At 43.2% G+C, this 16,551-nt stretch overlaps 1 protein-coding gene across 2 annotated transcripts in view; it reads left to right on the top strand.

Moving 5' to 3' along the window:
• The window catches only part of ZNF532 (zinc finger protein 532), a 700,664-nt gene that overhangs the window by 522,406 nt on the left and 161,707 nt on the right, over positions 1-16,551 (top strand). For both annotated transcript variants that reach the window (XM_044066159.1, XM_044066160.1), the window contains exon 6: positions 2,105-2,267. In XM_044066159.1, coding sequence (XP_043922094.1) covers positions 2,105-2,267 — 163 coding nt within the window. The remainder of the gene's footprint in view (positions 1-2,104; positions 2,268-16,551) is intronic.

The raw sequence follows: 16,551 nt of genomic DNA, 5'->3' as shown, positions 1-16,551 counted from the left end.
GACCTCGGTTTTTTTTTTTTTTTTGGAAAAAGTCACTTTATCCCCATTTAAACTGGCTGCTTTGGCTATTCAAAAAATCTGCACCTTGAAAACAGTGCTCCTTCTGGCCCTGACTTCAGCAGCCTGCAGAGTCTCAGAACTCCATATTCTCATGGCTATTTTACCCTTTCTCATCTTCCACAAAGATGGGGTAAGCCTTAGAGCCAGTCCTTCTTTTATGCCAAAAGTGGTTGGTGAGCTAACCGTCAAACAGGCATTCAGTCTGCCTACATTCTTCCCCAATTCCCAAAATAGGGGGCAAAGAACCTTGCACTCCTTTGACATTCAAAGACAATTGAGGTTTTACCTGTTCAAAACGTAGGATATCAGAAAAACAGATCAGCTGTTTTTCTCCTTTATGGATTCCAGGTTAGGACTACCAGTTTCCGAACAAAGTACTGCTTCCATAATCTTTATTTCCTTCTGCTACTCTTACCATAGAAAGACTTTAACCACGTGGACAAAAGCACATTCCAGTCAAGCAGTGGCTTCATCAGGTGCCTTCTACAAGGCGGTGGATATCTGGTCATCTGTCCACACCTTCACAAAACACTATAACCTAGATGCTTTATTCCAGGTCCAGGACAGTGTTTGCAAGAACTATTCTGTCTGGCTTCTTCCTGTTCTTCTTTTTAAGTCTGCCTCCTTTCTGTCTGTACAGCTCTGGGAATCACCTGCCTGTTGCGAATACTGAAACAGTGACTTAATCAGGACATAGTACAACTGTGTAAGAACTTACCATAACAGTAGATATCCTACTGATCATTGTTGCAGTATTCCTTCCCTCCCATCTTATCCCCCTTATCTTCATTTCTCTCTGTTTTGTCACAAAGAATATGCCTTGCACATTCGTGCACACAGACACACACACACACACACACACACACACACACATATATATATATATATATATATATATATATATATATATATATATTACCCCAGGGTATTACAGCTCTTCTGGGAGGGAAATTGCTTACCCTTTCAAACTAAGCCCCTCCTAGCAGACAGTCTCCTTCCTCAGTTTTTGTGAGTTCACTGCTGGCTTGAAGGTAGTCTGAGGATCTCGCATATACATCTGATTTTGTACCTCTGTGCCAAAGAGTGGAGGTTATCATCCAAGTGTATGTCATAGGAAGGTAAAGCTTTGGTACCCAGTCTGGGCGTCAATGAACTACAACCCATCTGTTACGAATACTGTAACAGTGATCAGTAGGACACCTACTGTTATGGTTAAGTTCTTACAAAACCGTGTTTTCTTTGCAGTAACGATTAACAACTTTTGGATTGCAGTAGTAGCTTGGAAACCTCAGGAACAGTGTTGGGGGAGGGTCTGTCAGTGCTCAAAATGACAGTCCTTAGAAAAGACTGCTATTTAGCTACTTTCTTATTTTGGAGCTGTATAGCTGCTGGAAATATCTTAAAGATGCTCTGAGAGAAATTTATATGATGGTCATTCAGGAAGGAAATGCAAGCAGTTTGGTTACAGAAGGTATGTAAGATGCCTGTGACTTGTACTGCTACCAGTGTATCTCAGTGGATAAGAAGACAATGTTACTTCTTTGTCTAACATGCCTCATATAAAAGGGACTTGAAATGGATCTTGGGAAAGGGGCAAAAAAGCAATAAAGCAAGATCACATTAATATAGGAGGTCCCATGTCTGCTATTTTGTGGAAAAATGGATTAAAATTTTATAATAAGCACCTATAACGATCTCGGTGGTTTAAAGTAGCTCAGTAAACAAAGGTACATTGAAAAAAGCAAACATTTTTTGAGTTTCAAGGTGGAGCTGTCCTTTCAGGATTTATAATGTGAATATATTGCAGCAGATGATGCTGTCATGTGGCTATGAGTCACTCTGGTTTACTTTTGTTGTATTGATGTCTACTTGCCGTATGACTATGGTCATGACTAAAATTGGTCATTTTTGATTGTGACCGTCAAATCTGTTAACAAATTAGTAAGTTAAAATAAATAAAACATTTTGACATTCACAGTATTTTGTGTTTACAGTCCCATTACAGAATGTTTTGCTTGACAACTGGTATTTTTTTTTCTTACAGAATTATTTATAAGTGCTCAATGTGTGACACTGTATTTACCCTGCAACCTTTGCTGTATCGCCATTTTGATCAGCATATTGAAAATCAGAAAGTGTCAGTCTTCAAGTGCCCAGATTGTGCTCTTCTGTTTGCACAAAAACAGCTGATGATGGACCACATTAAGGTTTGTGGGATTACTATACTGTTTATGTTTAAGTATAAGTTACTCTTATTACAGTACCTACCATGAGATAAAATTCTGCAGAATTAAGTATACTTATGCAACTTTACCTTCACAGTTTTATATGTTTGAGTTATGTTGCTCACCTTGGTAGGCAGTGCTAGCTCCAATTTTCCTGTACAGTAATAATTATTAACCCTGAAGATAGCTTTGATGGACCTGTTAATCAAGGAAGCTGAAGTCAGGCATCAGTGGTGAAACTGTCCAGAATTTTCAGCCAAGACTTTGAGGAGATAACAGTTGTGATTGCTCTGTGCCCTTGAAAGATGCATCCTAAGAATCCTTGCAGCAGGAACTTATCTGCATGTGTATGGCAGTCTTCTAGACAGATATTTTCAGCATTCAGAAGTTCCTGTAGATATGTGACTGTAATCTCCTTCCATGGCCATGAGAGGATAGCTTGGCTATAAAACAGAGTGTAGCGCGTGCCTTTTTCATATGTCCTTTCTTATTACTGTTGCAGTGTTCTTTGCAAATGGGTTATCCTGCTGAGGATAGCCAAACATCCTGCCAGCATACCAAAACCTTAGCTTCCTCCAAGCACTGCATGTCAAACATATGTCCTACATCTAAAGCATAGGGTACATAAGTGACATACGAGCATTAATCCTTACTTCTTTGCCACCAGTCTGATTGCTATTTTTTGAATTCGGTCTGCGGTCCTACATCATTTTGATTCAGCTACCAAGCCTTCAAAAGATAAGTGCCCTGTTGAAGTGTTTTGCTTTGGGTTGCATTACCTTTTACATGTTATCCAGGAAGGGAAAATGTGAGTGTGGGATGCAGATTCCCCATAAGTATAGACATGAGAAGGTCCTTTTTTGTGTTTGTGCTACCCATGACCATACTCACTGTGAGATTTGTCAAACTTTAGTATCAAAGACTTTACACAGCCTTCTTGTCTTCCCTTTTTATCTATTAAGAAAACCGTGACTGAAACTTCTGGCTCAATGTTCTATGGCTTCCATGTCCACCTGTCCCAAAGTTCATCTGCCGCTTAAGAGCACTGATTCTTCTGCTATCCAGCCTTATTTGGATGTCTCCATCAGGTAGGATGAAAAGCTTGAGGAATGTCCAGTTCCATGGTCAGCCCCCCCTGTCACAACTCACTTGGTGTCTGACATGGGGCTGCTTACCCACGTGTCCACTGAGGCTGTGGTTGAACCAAGGATACTTATTTTGGAGGGCCTAAGGAGATTCCCCAGATTCTGATTAAGGAGGAATTCATTGGTTCCCTTACTGATGCCAAGCAAGGGTCTGTCGTCAATAGGGCTGATGTTTTCTTGAAAAAGAAACAGAAAACCAGACAAGTGGCTCCTGTAGCTATAGATCCACATAAAGAGTGGCAGAATTTCACTCAGGGTCTTTCAAGGCCGTTATAGCTTTGAAGCTCCCTTAGGGGTTGTATGTTCCTTCCTCTGTTGCCTGGGCTTTTGCTCCTTCTAGGAGATGTAGACACTCTGATTCCTCTGAGGAGGAGGTGGACTTTGATTCTGGTGAGGAGTCCTTGGCTACTCATATTCATTCCCCTGTAACTCTGGGGTCTGAGGAAGAAGATTCCCCTGTCATTTGAGTCCCCCATTGAAGAGTTGTCTTTTGGGGACACTGTTGTCCACATGATCAAACATTTTAAATGAGACTGTTCTCAGATTTCTGATATTCAGAAAAGGTACTATGACCTTTTGCAAATCGATTTACTTCAGCCTTCTGCTGTTCCTCCTGTCTTGGATGCTCTTTTAGATACCTTTTCTTTTGCTTCTCAGGCTCCTGACTCCTAACCATGGGCTCCGAAGAAGCCTGACAGGTTCTATAATGTTCCTGAAGCCCAGAAGTGTTTATAAAAAAGTCCTTCTTCTGACCCAGCTGTGATTTCCCTGGCCACTGACTAGCATTCTGAATTGCTGTCCTCCTCTAAGCTTTTGCCCTCTGAGAAGAATAGTCATGCAGTGGACAGGTATGGAAAAAATGTGTATAACTCTGCCACATTACCTTTCAGAGCCATAAACTGCAAGATCCATATGACTAGATATGTCCTGACTCTTATTTCTCAACTGGGGGGGGGGGTTCTTTCAGATTTGCCTAATTCAGAAGCTGTCCTGTGCAATTTCTGTTTTGAGCTGTGCTTCCCAGGTAGCTTATTACTTTCTAAAATGTAATTATGATGCTGCTGATGCCTCCTCTAGGGCAGCTGCTTCTGGTCAGTTATGATGAGATATTCTTGATTGCTGCTCCAGTACTTTCCTGAAGATATTAATGCTAAGCTACTCGACTGTCCATTGGATAAGCAACATTTTTTTGACTCAACAGCAGCTGAACTTTGCAGAACCTTGCAGGATAAGGGAAAAGCCATGCAATTTCTTAAGCAGATCTTCTTTTCTCCTATTCCCAAGTTTCAGAGAAATTACTCCTCTAAGTCTTCCTTTGTAAGGAGGCAGATGAGACAGCCTCTGCAGAATAAGAGGTCTTCAAAAAGAATTTTCCTGACAAGCCTTCTCAGGGTTTTAAGTGTAAAAGCCTTCTTTTCCTCAGGACATCTGCTTTCATTTGTTATTTAACCTCTTTTTCCTCTCGGCCAGATGTTCTTCATGTTTCACTGTTGCAGTCATCACATTTGGGTTATCTGCTTGCAGTAGCCCTCAGTCGGCCTGATTAACAAAGTCTTGGGTCCTGCGTCTCTTGCTGTCCCTTCTTCCATGACATCAGGGGTATAAAACATGCAGCTGACACCATTACATCAGTCTTTCTTGCCATGCGGTGCCCGAAGCAGAAGCAGTTCGCAAGTGCCGGTCGTCTGACTCCTGAAATTTTCGATGTTCTTCATATTTCACTGTTGCAGTCATTACATTTGGGTAATCTGCTGACAGGTTGCCCTCAGTCAGCCTGAATAACCAAGTCTTGGGTCCTGCGTCGGTTGCTGTCTCCTCTTCCATGATGTCAGGTCATCAGGGGTATAAAACATGCAGCCGACGCCATTTTCATCAGTCTTTCTTGCCGCGCGGTGCCAGAAGCCGAAGCAGTTTGCAAGTGCAGGTCGGCTGACTCCTGAAATTTTCATTTTCGAGTTTCAGAACCGAAGTCTTCAAACTAAAGCTAAGTACCCCGTTGGGGAAACTTTTTCTTGCTCCTTACCGATGTCAGTAAAAGTTAATAATTTCATTACTTGTGGGAAGCAAATACCTCATAAGGATTTTCACTTGTACTGTATTCCTTGCCTAGGTCCTGATCACAACGTGTCTTGCTGTTGGTTTTATGCTAAATTTAACCAATGCACTATTAAGCGTCAGTATATTTTTGCTTCTAAATATTTTGGTTCAAGATTTAACTACCGAAATGTCGTCGGTTAGCAATCCGACTACCGGAGTTCACAAAAAAACGCAAGGAAAAAGACAGAGACAGACCATCAAGGTCCAAAACCGATGACAAAGCTTCTCCTAAGCAAGTCGCCAGTTCGCCAGTACTCAGTGAGGTGCTTTTGCAGCCCCTGATACCCGCTACTTTTGAGTCGCAGGTTTCTACCGAGACCCATTCGGAGTCCGGTATGATGCAAGATTCGCAAAGTATTGAACCAGCGGATGTCTCTCCCTTGGATGGGTTTGGAGCCGCTGAGCAGGCACCAGATTCTGAGGGTGTTTTCAGGCCTCAACATTTTTACATTAAACCAAGGCCAAAACCAACTTCGATGTCTAAAAAACCGATGCACGAGCCACGTGCTCAGGCCCCTATTGCCTAAAAACCAGATGATCAAAATGGCTGAGGATTTAATTACCTTGATCAGGGGTTCCCAAACCCCCCCCCCCCCCCCCCAAGCGGCCTAGGCAAGGCACTGCTTATGAATCTTCAGATCAGGTTTCCATTTCTTCTGATTCCTCTTCTCATCAGGAATTCTCTATTCCACCCTATGAGGATTCTAATGCAGAGGAATCCATCCCATCTGCATCTCCTCCTGAGGATTACTCTTTTGGAGAGACTTTGCATATTTTAAGGGAACATTTTCACTGGGAGAGTCAGGACTTCTCTGAATCAAAAAAGAGGCTTAGGGATTTTCTTCTTCTTCCTCAGCATAGGCCTTTGGCTATACCTCCTGTATTAGACATTGTTGATGATGTGTTCTCGGAATCAAGCATGGCTCCTGATTCCCTGTCTCCGGCTCCTAGTAAGCCAGACAGATATTACTGGGTTCCTGACTCCCACAAATTTCTTTTCAAAAATCCAGCTGCTGATCCTGAGACTATTTCTCAGGGTCCCAAGGGTGTTAAGGCTTCTACTGCCAAAAATCCTACCACTTCTGATAGAGATTCCAGAGCGCTGGATAGATGGGGTAAGAAGGTTTATATGTCTGCAACCTTGGCAATCAGGGCTTTAAACTGCCAGTTTCATATGCTTAAATATCAACCAAATGTTATGGGCTTACTGAAACAGAAAATGATGTTGATTTCTGATTGTGTGGAATGTTTATTGCGTTCAGCAGAACAGGTTGGAAAGCATACTTTGCAATGTGGTTTTGATTCCTTGGAGGCCTCCTGTAGGGCCGCCGTTACTGGATCTGTGATTAGAAGGCATGCCTGGCTCAAGGAGCGAAATCTGCCTGATCATGTTAAAGCTAAATTGTTGGATGCCCCTTTGCAGCATGATACTCTGTTTGGTAATAAGGCAGAAGAGGTTTTAAAGAAAATGGAAGTCAAAGCTAAATCTGTGCAAACTGTAAAAGATTTCTTGCAAGTGCAGCCACCCAAGTTCAATAGGCACTGACCTACTAAAAATTGGTCCTTTCCTGTGTCCAACAGAGCCACTCAGGGCAAACCCAGGCGCTCAAAAGGCTCCAGATATCAATCACAGGGTTCTTACAGGTCAAAGCAGTGGGGTGCCTCCACCTCCATATCCCGAGGAAACAAAGCACAACCCTACAGTAAGCAGTCTCAATGACTTTCCTCTACCATCTCCAATCACTTATCTTTTGGCAGCCCCCTTGGGGGGGGGGAAATTAGCACTTCATGCTCAAAATTGGCAGCTAATTACCCAGGACAAGTGGGTATTAAACATAGTATCCCGGGGTACAGATTTCATTTCAATACTTTGCCAATTCCAAACGGATGGCCGGATCTGCCACAAAACCAGTGGGCAGAGGCCCAGAAACAAGTCACGTCCCTCATTGATATGGGGGCTATTCAACCGGTACCAGAAAAGGAAAAAGGACAAGGATTTTATTCAAGACTTTTCCTGGTACCCAGAAAAGACAATTCATGGCGTCCAATACTGGACTTATCGATTCTGAACACATTCCTGGACATTCCAAAATTCAAAATGCTAACTTTACAACAGCTACTGCCTATGCTAGGCAAGAATGCTTGGTTAGTAACTCTGGACTTAAAAGAGACATACCTGCATATCCCAATAAGGGAATCATGCAGAAGATACCTCCGCTTCAAAGCAGGTTTTTTGCATTACCAATTCTCTGCACTGCCCTTTGTCTTATCTACTGTGCCCAGGGTCTTTACAAAGTGCCTGGCACCAGTAATTGCATTCTGCAGACAAAGAAACATTCAAATTTATCCTTATCTAGAATATTGTCTCATTCAAGCAGAGGACAAAGACACTCTTCTTCAACATCTGGCGTTTGTAAAAAGGCTTCTAGTATGCCTAGGGTACACCATAAACGAAAAGAAAGCACAACTGGTACCCTCTCAAATAATTACATTCCTGGGTGCAAGCTTGAATATAGCTGCCCAGATGGCTTACCTCATGCCAGACAAACAAAGGCAATTGACAACATACTTCAAAACAAATGGCAGCAAAAATCCAGTTATCTGCAAGACAAATTCTGCAGGCTTTGGGGTTCATGGGATCCTGCATTCTACTAATTCCATATGCGAGACTGCATATGAGGAAACTTCAATGGTACCTAAAAATTTTATGGAGTCAACATTGTTACAGCCTGGAAACAATGATTCCTCTCATTCCCTGCCTGCAACAGGAGTTTCTTTAGTGGGCAGAGACATGTCACCAAAACAAGGGACTGTCATTCACTCTACCCCCTGCCACCCAAACCCTAACTACAGACACATCAGACTATGCTTGGGGGGCCCACCTGGCAGAGAGATGCATTCAGGGCAAATGGAGCCCAAACCAAATGCATCTGCACATCAACCAGAAAGAAATGCTAGCTGTTCAAAATGCTCTGACAGCCTTCAAGGACTTACTTCATCCAGGACAACTACTGCTAAAGACGGACAACATCACAGTTATGTGGTACATAAACAAGCAGGGGGGGTACACATTCCTACCCCCTTTGCAGACTAGCCATGGTCTTGTGGAACACAGCCTTGACTTACCAAATATATCTTCAAGCTTAATTCCTGCCAGGAAAGCAAAATACTCTGGCAGACGACCTAAGCAGAAATCTTATGGACCCGCACAAATGGTAACTGGATCCACAAATCTTCAGCATGTTAACACAGAAATGGGGGAGCCCAGACATAGATCTCTTTGCCTCTCCCCAAAACTATCAGTTGGACAAATTCTGCACAAGAATTCATCACAAAAAAGCATGGAAAGTGGATGCTCTATCCTTCAGCTGGAAAAACCTATCCGTCTATGCCTTTCCCCCTTTGCCTCTACTCTCCAAGGTCTTACTAAAAGTCAGACAGGAAAAAACAAAAATGATCCTAATTGCTCCAGACTGGCCTCGCCAGCAGTGGTACCCGCTTCTAAGGAATATGTCACACCTTCCTCCATAGTTCTTGCCTCAAACACCTCACCCACTGTCTCAGCAGAACTATCAAATTCTGCACACTCCGCTCTAAACTCTGAATCTTGCAGCATGGCTAATCAGCTAATTATTCAAGCCACATCTCTCAGTAAACCTGTGATAGATGTCATTTTGGAAGCCAGAAGGCCTAGTACTAGAACATCTTATGCTGGTAAAATGGAATTGGAACCAAGCACAAGGAATAGACACAGCAAAGCCCAATATTCCTCAGATTTTACAATACTTAACTGAGATGCTTGACAAGGGTCTATCTTTTTCTTCAATAAAAGTCCATGCCTCTGCCATCTCAGCTCATTACAACACAGAGCCTCCCCTCTTTTCTCATCCACTGCTTAAACAGTATCTCAGAGGGGCCAAAAATTAAGGCCTCCCAGGAGAGCACCAACTCCTGCATGGGACCTCAATTTTGTGCTGGAAAAACTCACCCTGTCTCCTTTTGAACCAGCAGCTTCTGCGGATATAACATTTCTATCTTGGAAGACAGCTTTTCTTTTGGCAGTCACTTCAGCGAGAAGGGTTTCAGAACTACAGGCTCTCATGGCAGTGGAGCCTTTCATTATTTTTTACCTGGACAGGGTGGCCCTCAGGACCAATCCTTCTTTTATGCCTAAGGTGGTATCCAGTGTGGCTCTTAACCAGGCCATTCACCTGCCAACATTTTACCCAAATCCGCAGAACAAGGGGGAGCAGATTCTGCATTCATTGGATGTACACAGACAGCTAAGATTCTTTTAAACAGGACCAAATCTCTAAGAAAGTCTGAGCAACTACTGGTAGCATTTGCTGCAAGATCAGAGGTGAAGGCTATATCAAAGCAGACTGTTTCTAAATGGATAAGCCACTGCATTCGTTTCTGCTGTTTGCACTATGGTAAACCAGTGCCCAAGGGGATCAGATCACATTCCACCAGGGCTGCCTCTACTTCAGCTTTTCTCAGAGGGGTCCCAACCAAAGACATTCTAGAGGCTGCTACTTGGAGCTCTGTTCATACCTTCACAAAGCATTATCATTTACCTCTCTTCTCTAAATCCAGAGCAGGCTTTGCCACTGCAGTCCTGCAGGGCCTTATAGCTGCTCCTAATGCTGTTTAGTTCCATCCTCCCATCCATAGCTTTGGGATTCTACCCAAATGTAATGAGTGCAACAGTGAAACATGAAGAACATAGTACAGTTGTGTACACTTACCATAAATGTAGATGTTCAAGTGTATTCACTGTTGCAGTCCGGGTTACCCACCCGCCATCCCTCATTCTGTACCTTTTCTTTCCTTCACTATACTCAAAATCCTTTGTGGTGTATTTGCTTTTAGTTGAAGGTAAAGTTTATGTTTCTAAAAATGCATTTATATATTTACAGTTTATTTATATATATATATATATATATGTATATATATTTTTACTCCCCATTTGGGGGACACCTGACATCTGGGGCAAGAAAAACTGATGAAAATGGCATCGGTTGCATGTTTTATACCCCTGACGACCTAACGTCATGGAAGAGGAGACCGCAACCGACGCAGGACCCAAGACTTGGTTATTCAGGCTGACTGAGGGCAACCTGCCAGCAGATTACCCAAATGTAATGACTGCAACAGTGAATACACTCGAACATCTACATTTATGGTAAGTGTACACAACTGTACTTTTTTGAGTTTCAGAACTGAAGTCTTCAACTAAAGCTAAGTACCCCGTTGGGGAAACTTTTTCTTGCTCCTTACCGATGTCAGTAAAAGTTAATTGCATTTCTTGTGGAAAGCAAATACCTCACAAAGATTTTCATTCGTACTGTATTCCTTGCCTAGGCCCTGACCACAACGTACCTTGCTGTCAGTTTTGTGCTTTATTTAATCAACGCACTATCTGTCATCAGTATATTTTTGCCTCTAAATATTTCGGTTCTTGGTTCAATAATCCAGAAATGTCGTCAGTAAGCCACCCGACTTCCGGAATTCTGAAAAAACGCAAATATAAAGACAGAGACAGGCTGCCTAGGTCCAAAGCTACTGACGACGCTTCTCCTAAGCCAATCCCCAGTTCGCCGGTACTCTGTGAAGCGCTTTTGCAGCCCCTAATACCCGCTACTTCTGATTCGCAGGCCTCTACTGAGACCCATTCAGAGTCTGGTATGCCGTGAGATGCTTCAACTCTGGAACCTCCGGATGTCTCTACCTTGGATGGGTCTGGAGCTGCTGTGCAGGCACCGGCTTCTGAGGGTGTATTCAGGCCTACAGACTTTCATATTAAACCGACTCCTCTTTCTGCTTTAAGGCCTAAACCTTGAACCATGCCTAGAAAACCCACACCTAGGCCATATGCTCAGGCCTCTATGCCTAAAATACAAATGATAAGAGTGGCTGAAGACCTTATAACTTTAATCAGGGGAAGCCAACCACCCTCTTCTAAGAGACCTAGGACTGAAATTGTTTATTAATCTTCTGACCAGGATTCTGATTTTTCTGATTCTTCTGATGATCTGGGTTTACCCTTATCTACTTATGAGGATTCTGATGCAGAGGTCTCTATTCCCTCTGCTTCCCCTCCAGAGGATTTTTCTTTTGGTGAAACCTTGCACACTCTAAGGGAGCATTTTCTCTGGAAAGCCAGGATTTTTCTGATTCAAAAAAGAGGCTTAGGGATTTCTTACTCTTGCCTCAGTGTAGGCCTTTAGCTATACTTCCTGTACTAGACATTGTTGATGATGCCTTTTTAGAATCTAGTTTGGCCCCTGATTCTTTGCCTCCTGCTCCCAGAAAACCTGACAGATATTACAGGGTTCCTGACTCTCACAGGACCCAAGGGCATTTAGGCCTCTGCTGCCAAAAACCCTGCCCCTTCTGATAGAGACTCCAGGGTGGTAGATAGATAGGGTGAGAAGGTTTACACTTCTGCAACCTTGGCCATTAGGGCCTTAAACTGTCAGTTTCATATGTTAAAGTATCAACAACTTATTATTAGATTGCTTAAACAGAAAATTATGTTGATTCCTGACTGTGCTGAAAATAAGGAATTACAGGATTTAATGCATTCTGCTGAACAGGTTGGAAAACATACTTTGCAATGTGGGCTTGATTCTTTAGAGGCCTCTTGCAGGGCTGCTGTCACTGGGTCTGTACTCAGAAGGCATGCTTGGCTTAAGGAGCAATCTTTACCTGATCATGTTAAAGCTAACCTGTTGGATGCTCCCTTAAATCAGGACTGCCTGTTTGGCAACAAAGCTGTGGAAGTTCTTAAAAAGATGGAAGATAAAGCTAAATCTATGCAAACTGTTAAAGATTTCTTACAAGATCGCCCTCCAAGATTTAGTAGGCATTGGCCCTCTAAGAATTGGTCCTTTCCGGCTCCTTCCAGGCCTTCTCAACCCAAACCCAGACACAGCAGAAAGCCCAGGTTTCAGTCCCAGGGTATGCACAAGACTAAGCAGTGGGGGGCTTCCACTTCCAAATCTGGGAGTAGTAAGACTCCCCCATATGGAAAACTGTCTCAATGACTTGATTATGAAATTTCCAAGTACTTCTCAACTGAATGCTCCTTTAGGGTTAAAGATTGGTCTGCAGGCAAAAAACTGGGAACTCATTACCCAGGACAAATGGGTTTTAAATATAGTGCCCCAAGCATACAGATTTCACATCCACACATTACCAACGCCCAAAGGTTGGCCAGATCTACCCCTAAATCAGTGGGCGGAGGCTCAAAAGCAAATACTCTCTCTTTTAAACATAAAGGCTATTCAAACTGTACCAGAAGAGGAAAAAGGACAAGGTTTCTACTCAAGATTTTTTCTGGTACCCAGAAAAAACAATTCATGGCGCCCTATTCTGGACCTGTCTACTCTAAACACCTTTTGGTGATTCCAAAATTCAAGATGCTGACTCTTCACCAGTTGCTTCTTATGCTAGGAAAAGATGCCTGGATGTTAACACTCGATTTAAAGGAAGCATACCTGCACATCCCAGTCAGGGAATCTTGCGGAAGATACCTACGCTTCAAAGCAGGCTACAATCACTACCAGTTCTCTGCACTGCCCTTTGGCTTTTCTACTGCGCCCAGTGAATTCACAAAGTGCCTAGCCCCAGTTATCGCATTCTGCAGGCAAAAAAATATTCAAATATACCCATACCTGGATGATTGTTTAATTCAGGCAGAAAGCCAGGACATACTTTTGAATCATCTGGCCTTTGTACAAAGGGTGCTAACTTGTCTGGGGTACACCATAAACGAAAAGAAATCACACATGGTACCCTGTCAACAAATTACATTCCTGGGAGCAAGCTTGAATACAACTTCCCAGATGGCTTTCCTCACGCCAGAAAAACAAATTCCTTTGACAACCTACTTCAAACTAGTGGCCACAAAAACCCTGCTATCTGCAAAGCAAATACTGCAAGCTCTGGAGTTCATGGCCTCCTGCATTCTTCTAATTCCATATGCAAGACTGCATATGAGGAAACTACAATGGTATCTAAAAAGCCTATGGTGTCAACATTCTCAGGATCTAGAAGCAATGATTCCTATCATACCTTGCCTATGGTTAGAGTTCCTTTGGTGGGCAGAGGCCTGCCACCAAAACAAAGGACTACCATTCACTCTACCCCCTGCCACCCAAACCCTAACAACAGACGCATCAGACTATGCATTGGGGGCTCACTTGGCAGGGAAGTGCATTCAGGGCAAGTGGAACCCAAGTCAAATGCATCTGAATATCAATCAAAAAGAAATGTTAGCTGTACAGAATGCTCTGACAGCCTTCAAGGACCACATTCTTTCAGGACAATTAATGGTAAAGAAGGACAACACCACTGTTATGTGGTACATAAACAAGCAGGGGGGTACCCATTCTTACCCCATCTCCAGACTAGCCATGGTACTGTGGAACACAGCCTTGAGCTACCAAGTGCGTCTACAAGCTCAATTCCTGCCAGGAAAACTAAATACACTGGCAGACTGACTAGGCAGAAACCTCATGGACCACACGAGTGGAAACGGGAACCAAAGACTTTCAACATGTTGACAAACAAATGGGGGAGCCCAGATATAGACCTGTTTGCCTCCCCCCAGAACTACCAATTACACAAATTTTGCACAAGGACTCCTCACAAACAAGCTTAGAGTGTGGATGCTCTATACTTCAGCTGGAAAAACCTATCAGTTTATGCCTTTCCTCTCCAAAGTACTACTAAAGATCAAGCAGGACAAATGAAGGGTGATATTGATTGCACCAGACTGGCCACGCCAAAACTAGTACCCCCTCTTGTGCAGTGTGTCATTGTTGGCCCCATGGCACCTGCCTCAGACCCCTACCCTGTTGTCTCAGCAGGAGAACCAGATTCTTCACCCTCAGCTTCAAACCCTGAACCTAGCAGCCTGGCTAATTACCTAATCTCTCTTTTACTATCACTCAGTAAACCAGTGATGGATATCATTTTAGAGGCAAGGAGGCCCAGTACTAGGAAAATCTTATGCTGAAAAATGGAAAATATTCTGTGCCTGGAACCAATCTGAAGGGATGAGCACAGCAGCGCCCAACTTACCTCAGATTCTACAATACTTAACTGAGATGCTTCACAAGAGCCTTTCTTTTTCCTCCCATCAACATTCACGCCTCAGACATTTCAGCTCATTATAACACAGAACCTCCCCTCTTCTCTCATCCACTTCTCAAGCAGTTCCTCAGAGGGGCCAAAAATTTAAGACCACCCAGGAGAGCCCCACCTCTAGCCTGGGACTGTAACTTTGTATTGGAGAAACTCACTCTTCCTCCTTTCGAGCCAGAAGCTAGTGCAGATTTAAAATTCCTTTCTTGGAAGACAGCCTTCCTTTTAGCAAGCACTTCAGCAAGAAGGGTCTCCGAAATACAGGCCCTTATGGCAGTGGAGCCTTTCATCATCTTTCATGCGGACAGGGTGTCCCTCAAAACCAATCCCTCCTTCATGCACAAGGTGGTATCCAGTGTGGCTCTTAATCAGTCCATTCATTTGCCAACCTTCTTTCCTAATCCACAGAACAAAGGGGAACGGAAACTGCACTCCTTAAATTTGCACAGACAACTTAGATTTTTCTTGGACAGGACTAAACCTCAAAGGAAATCTGAACAACTGCTGGTGGCATTTGTTGCAGGGGCAGAGGGGAAGGCTTTTTCAAAGCAAACATTTCTAAATGGATAGGCCATTGCATTCATTTCTGCTATAAGCACCATGTAAATCAAATCCCACAGGAGATCAGTCCCCACTCAGCCAGGGCTGCATCTACCTCTGCAGCCTTTCTCAGGGGTCTCCCTACCAGGGAGTTCTGTACATGCTTTCACCAAGCATTACCATTTGCCAATTTTCTCTAAATCCAGAGCTGGCTTTACCACTGCAGTCTTGCAGGGCCTTATAGCTGGTCCTAATGCTATATAAATTCCTCCTCCCATCCTTAGCTTTGGGAATCTACCCAAATGTGATGAGTGCAACAGTGAAACACGAAGAACATAGTACATTTGTGTACACTTACCATAAATGTAGATGTTCGAGTGTATTCACTGTTGCAGTCCTGGTTACCCTCCCTCCAGCCCCCTGACATTTTTTGGCTATATCTCTACTCTCCTTTACTATGCTTAAAAGCTTTTTAGTGTATTTGCTTTTTTATTGGAGGTATAACCTTGTATATATATTTTATTGCTTGCATTAAGGGGGCACCTGACATCTGGGGCAAGAAAAACTGATGTTATGGCATCGGCTGCATGTTTTATACCCCTGACTACCTGACGTAACAGAAGAAGAGACAGCAACCAACGCAGGACCCAAGACTTTGTTAATCAGGCCGACTGAGGACTACTGCAAGCAAATAACCCAAATGTGATGACTGCAACAGTGAATATACTCGAACATCTACCTTTATGGTAAGTGTACACAACTGCACTTTCTTCAAGATCTTTTGGTTCAAGGGACTGCTCATCCAGTTCCATGCTCTTAGAGGGAGAAGGGATTTTATTCCAGAATGTTTCTGGTTACCAAAAGGGAGGGTTCTTGGAGGCCCATTCTGGAGCTTTCTTGTCTCAACACTTTTTGTAAAGTGCCCTCTTTCAAGGTGTTGTTTCTCCAGTCTTTATTTTGCCATTGCATCTTCAGGCTTTCCTGGGTCTCTGGATCTGAAAGATGCTAACCTCCATGTTCCTGTTCACCCTTCTTACAAGGAAATGTTTACATTTCTCTGTTTCTTCCTCACATTTTCAGTTCTTTGCTTTGCTTTTTGGTCTTTCTACAGCTCCAAGAGTCTTTATCAAATGCTTGACTTAGTGATAGCCTTCTGCAGACTTTAGGGAATTCAGATTTTCCCTTATTTGGATGACCTGATGATTCAGGCCCCCTCTCAGCACCTCAGATACACCATACTTCTTCCAGTGTAGGGTTTACTCTAAATCTCAAAAAAATTGTTCTTAACCCTTCTCAAGACCAGGCTTTCTCTGGGTTGCAGGATTCAGACC

This window comes from Protopterus annectens, chromosome 1.part0 (genome assembly GCF_019279795.1).
Source record: "Protopterus annectens isolate FY-2018-M chromosome 1.part0, PAN1.0, whole genome shotgun sequence".
Classification (NCBI taxonomy): Eukaryota; Metazoa; Chordata; order Ceratodontiformes; family Protopteridae; genus Protopterus; species Protopterus annectens.
The sequence above is the reverse complement of the archived record's forward strand: the minus strand, read 5'-3'. Positions and strand labels throughout refer to the sequence as shown.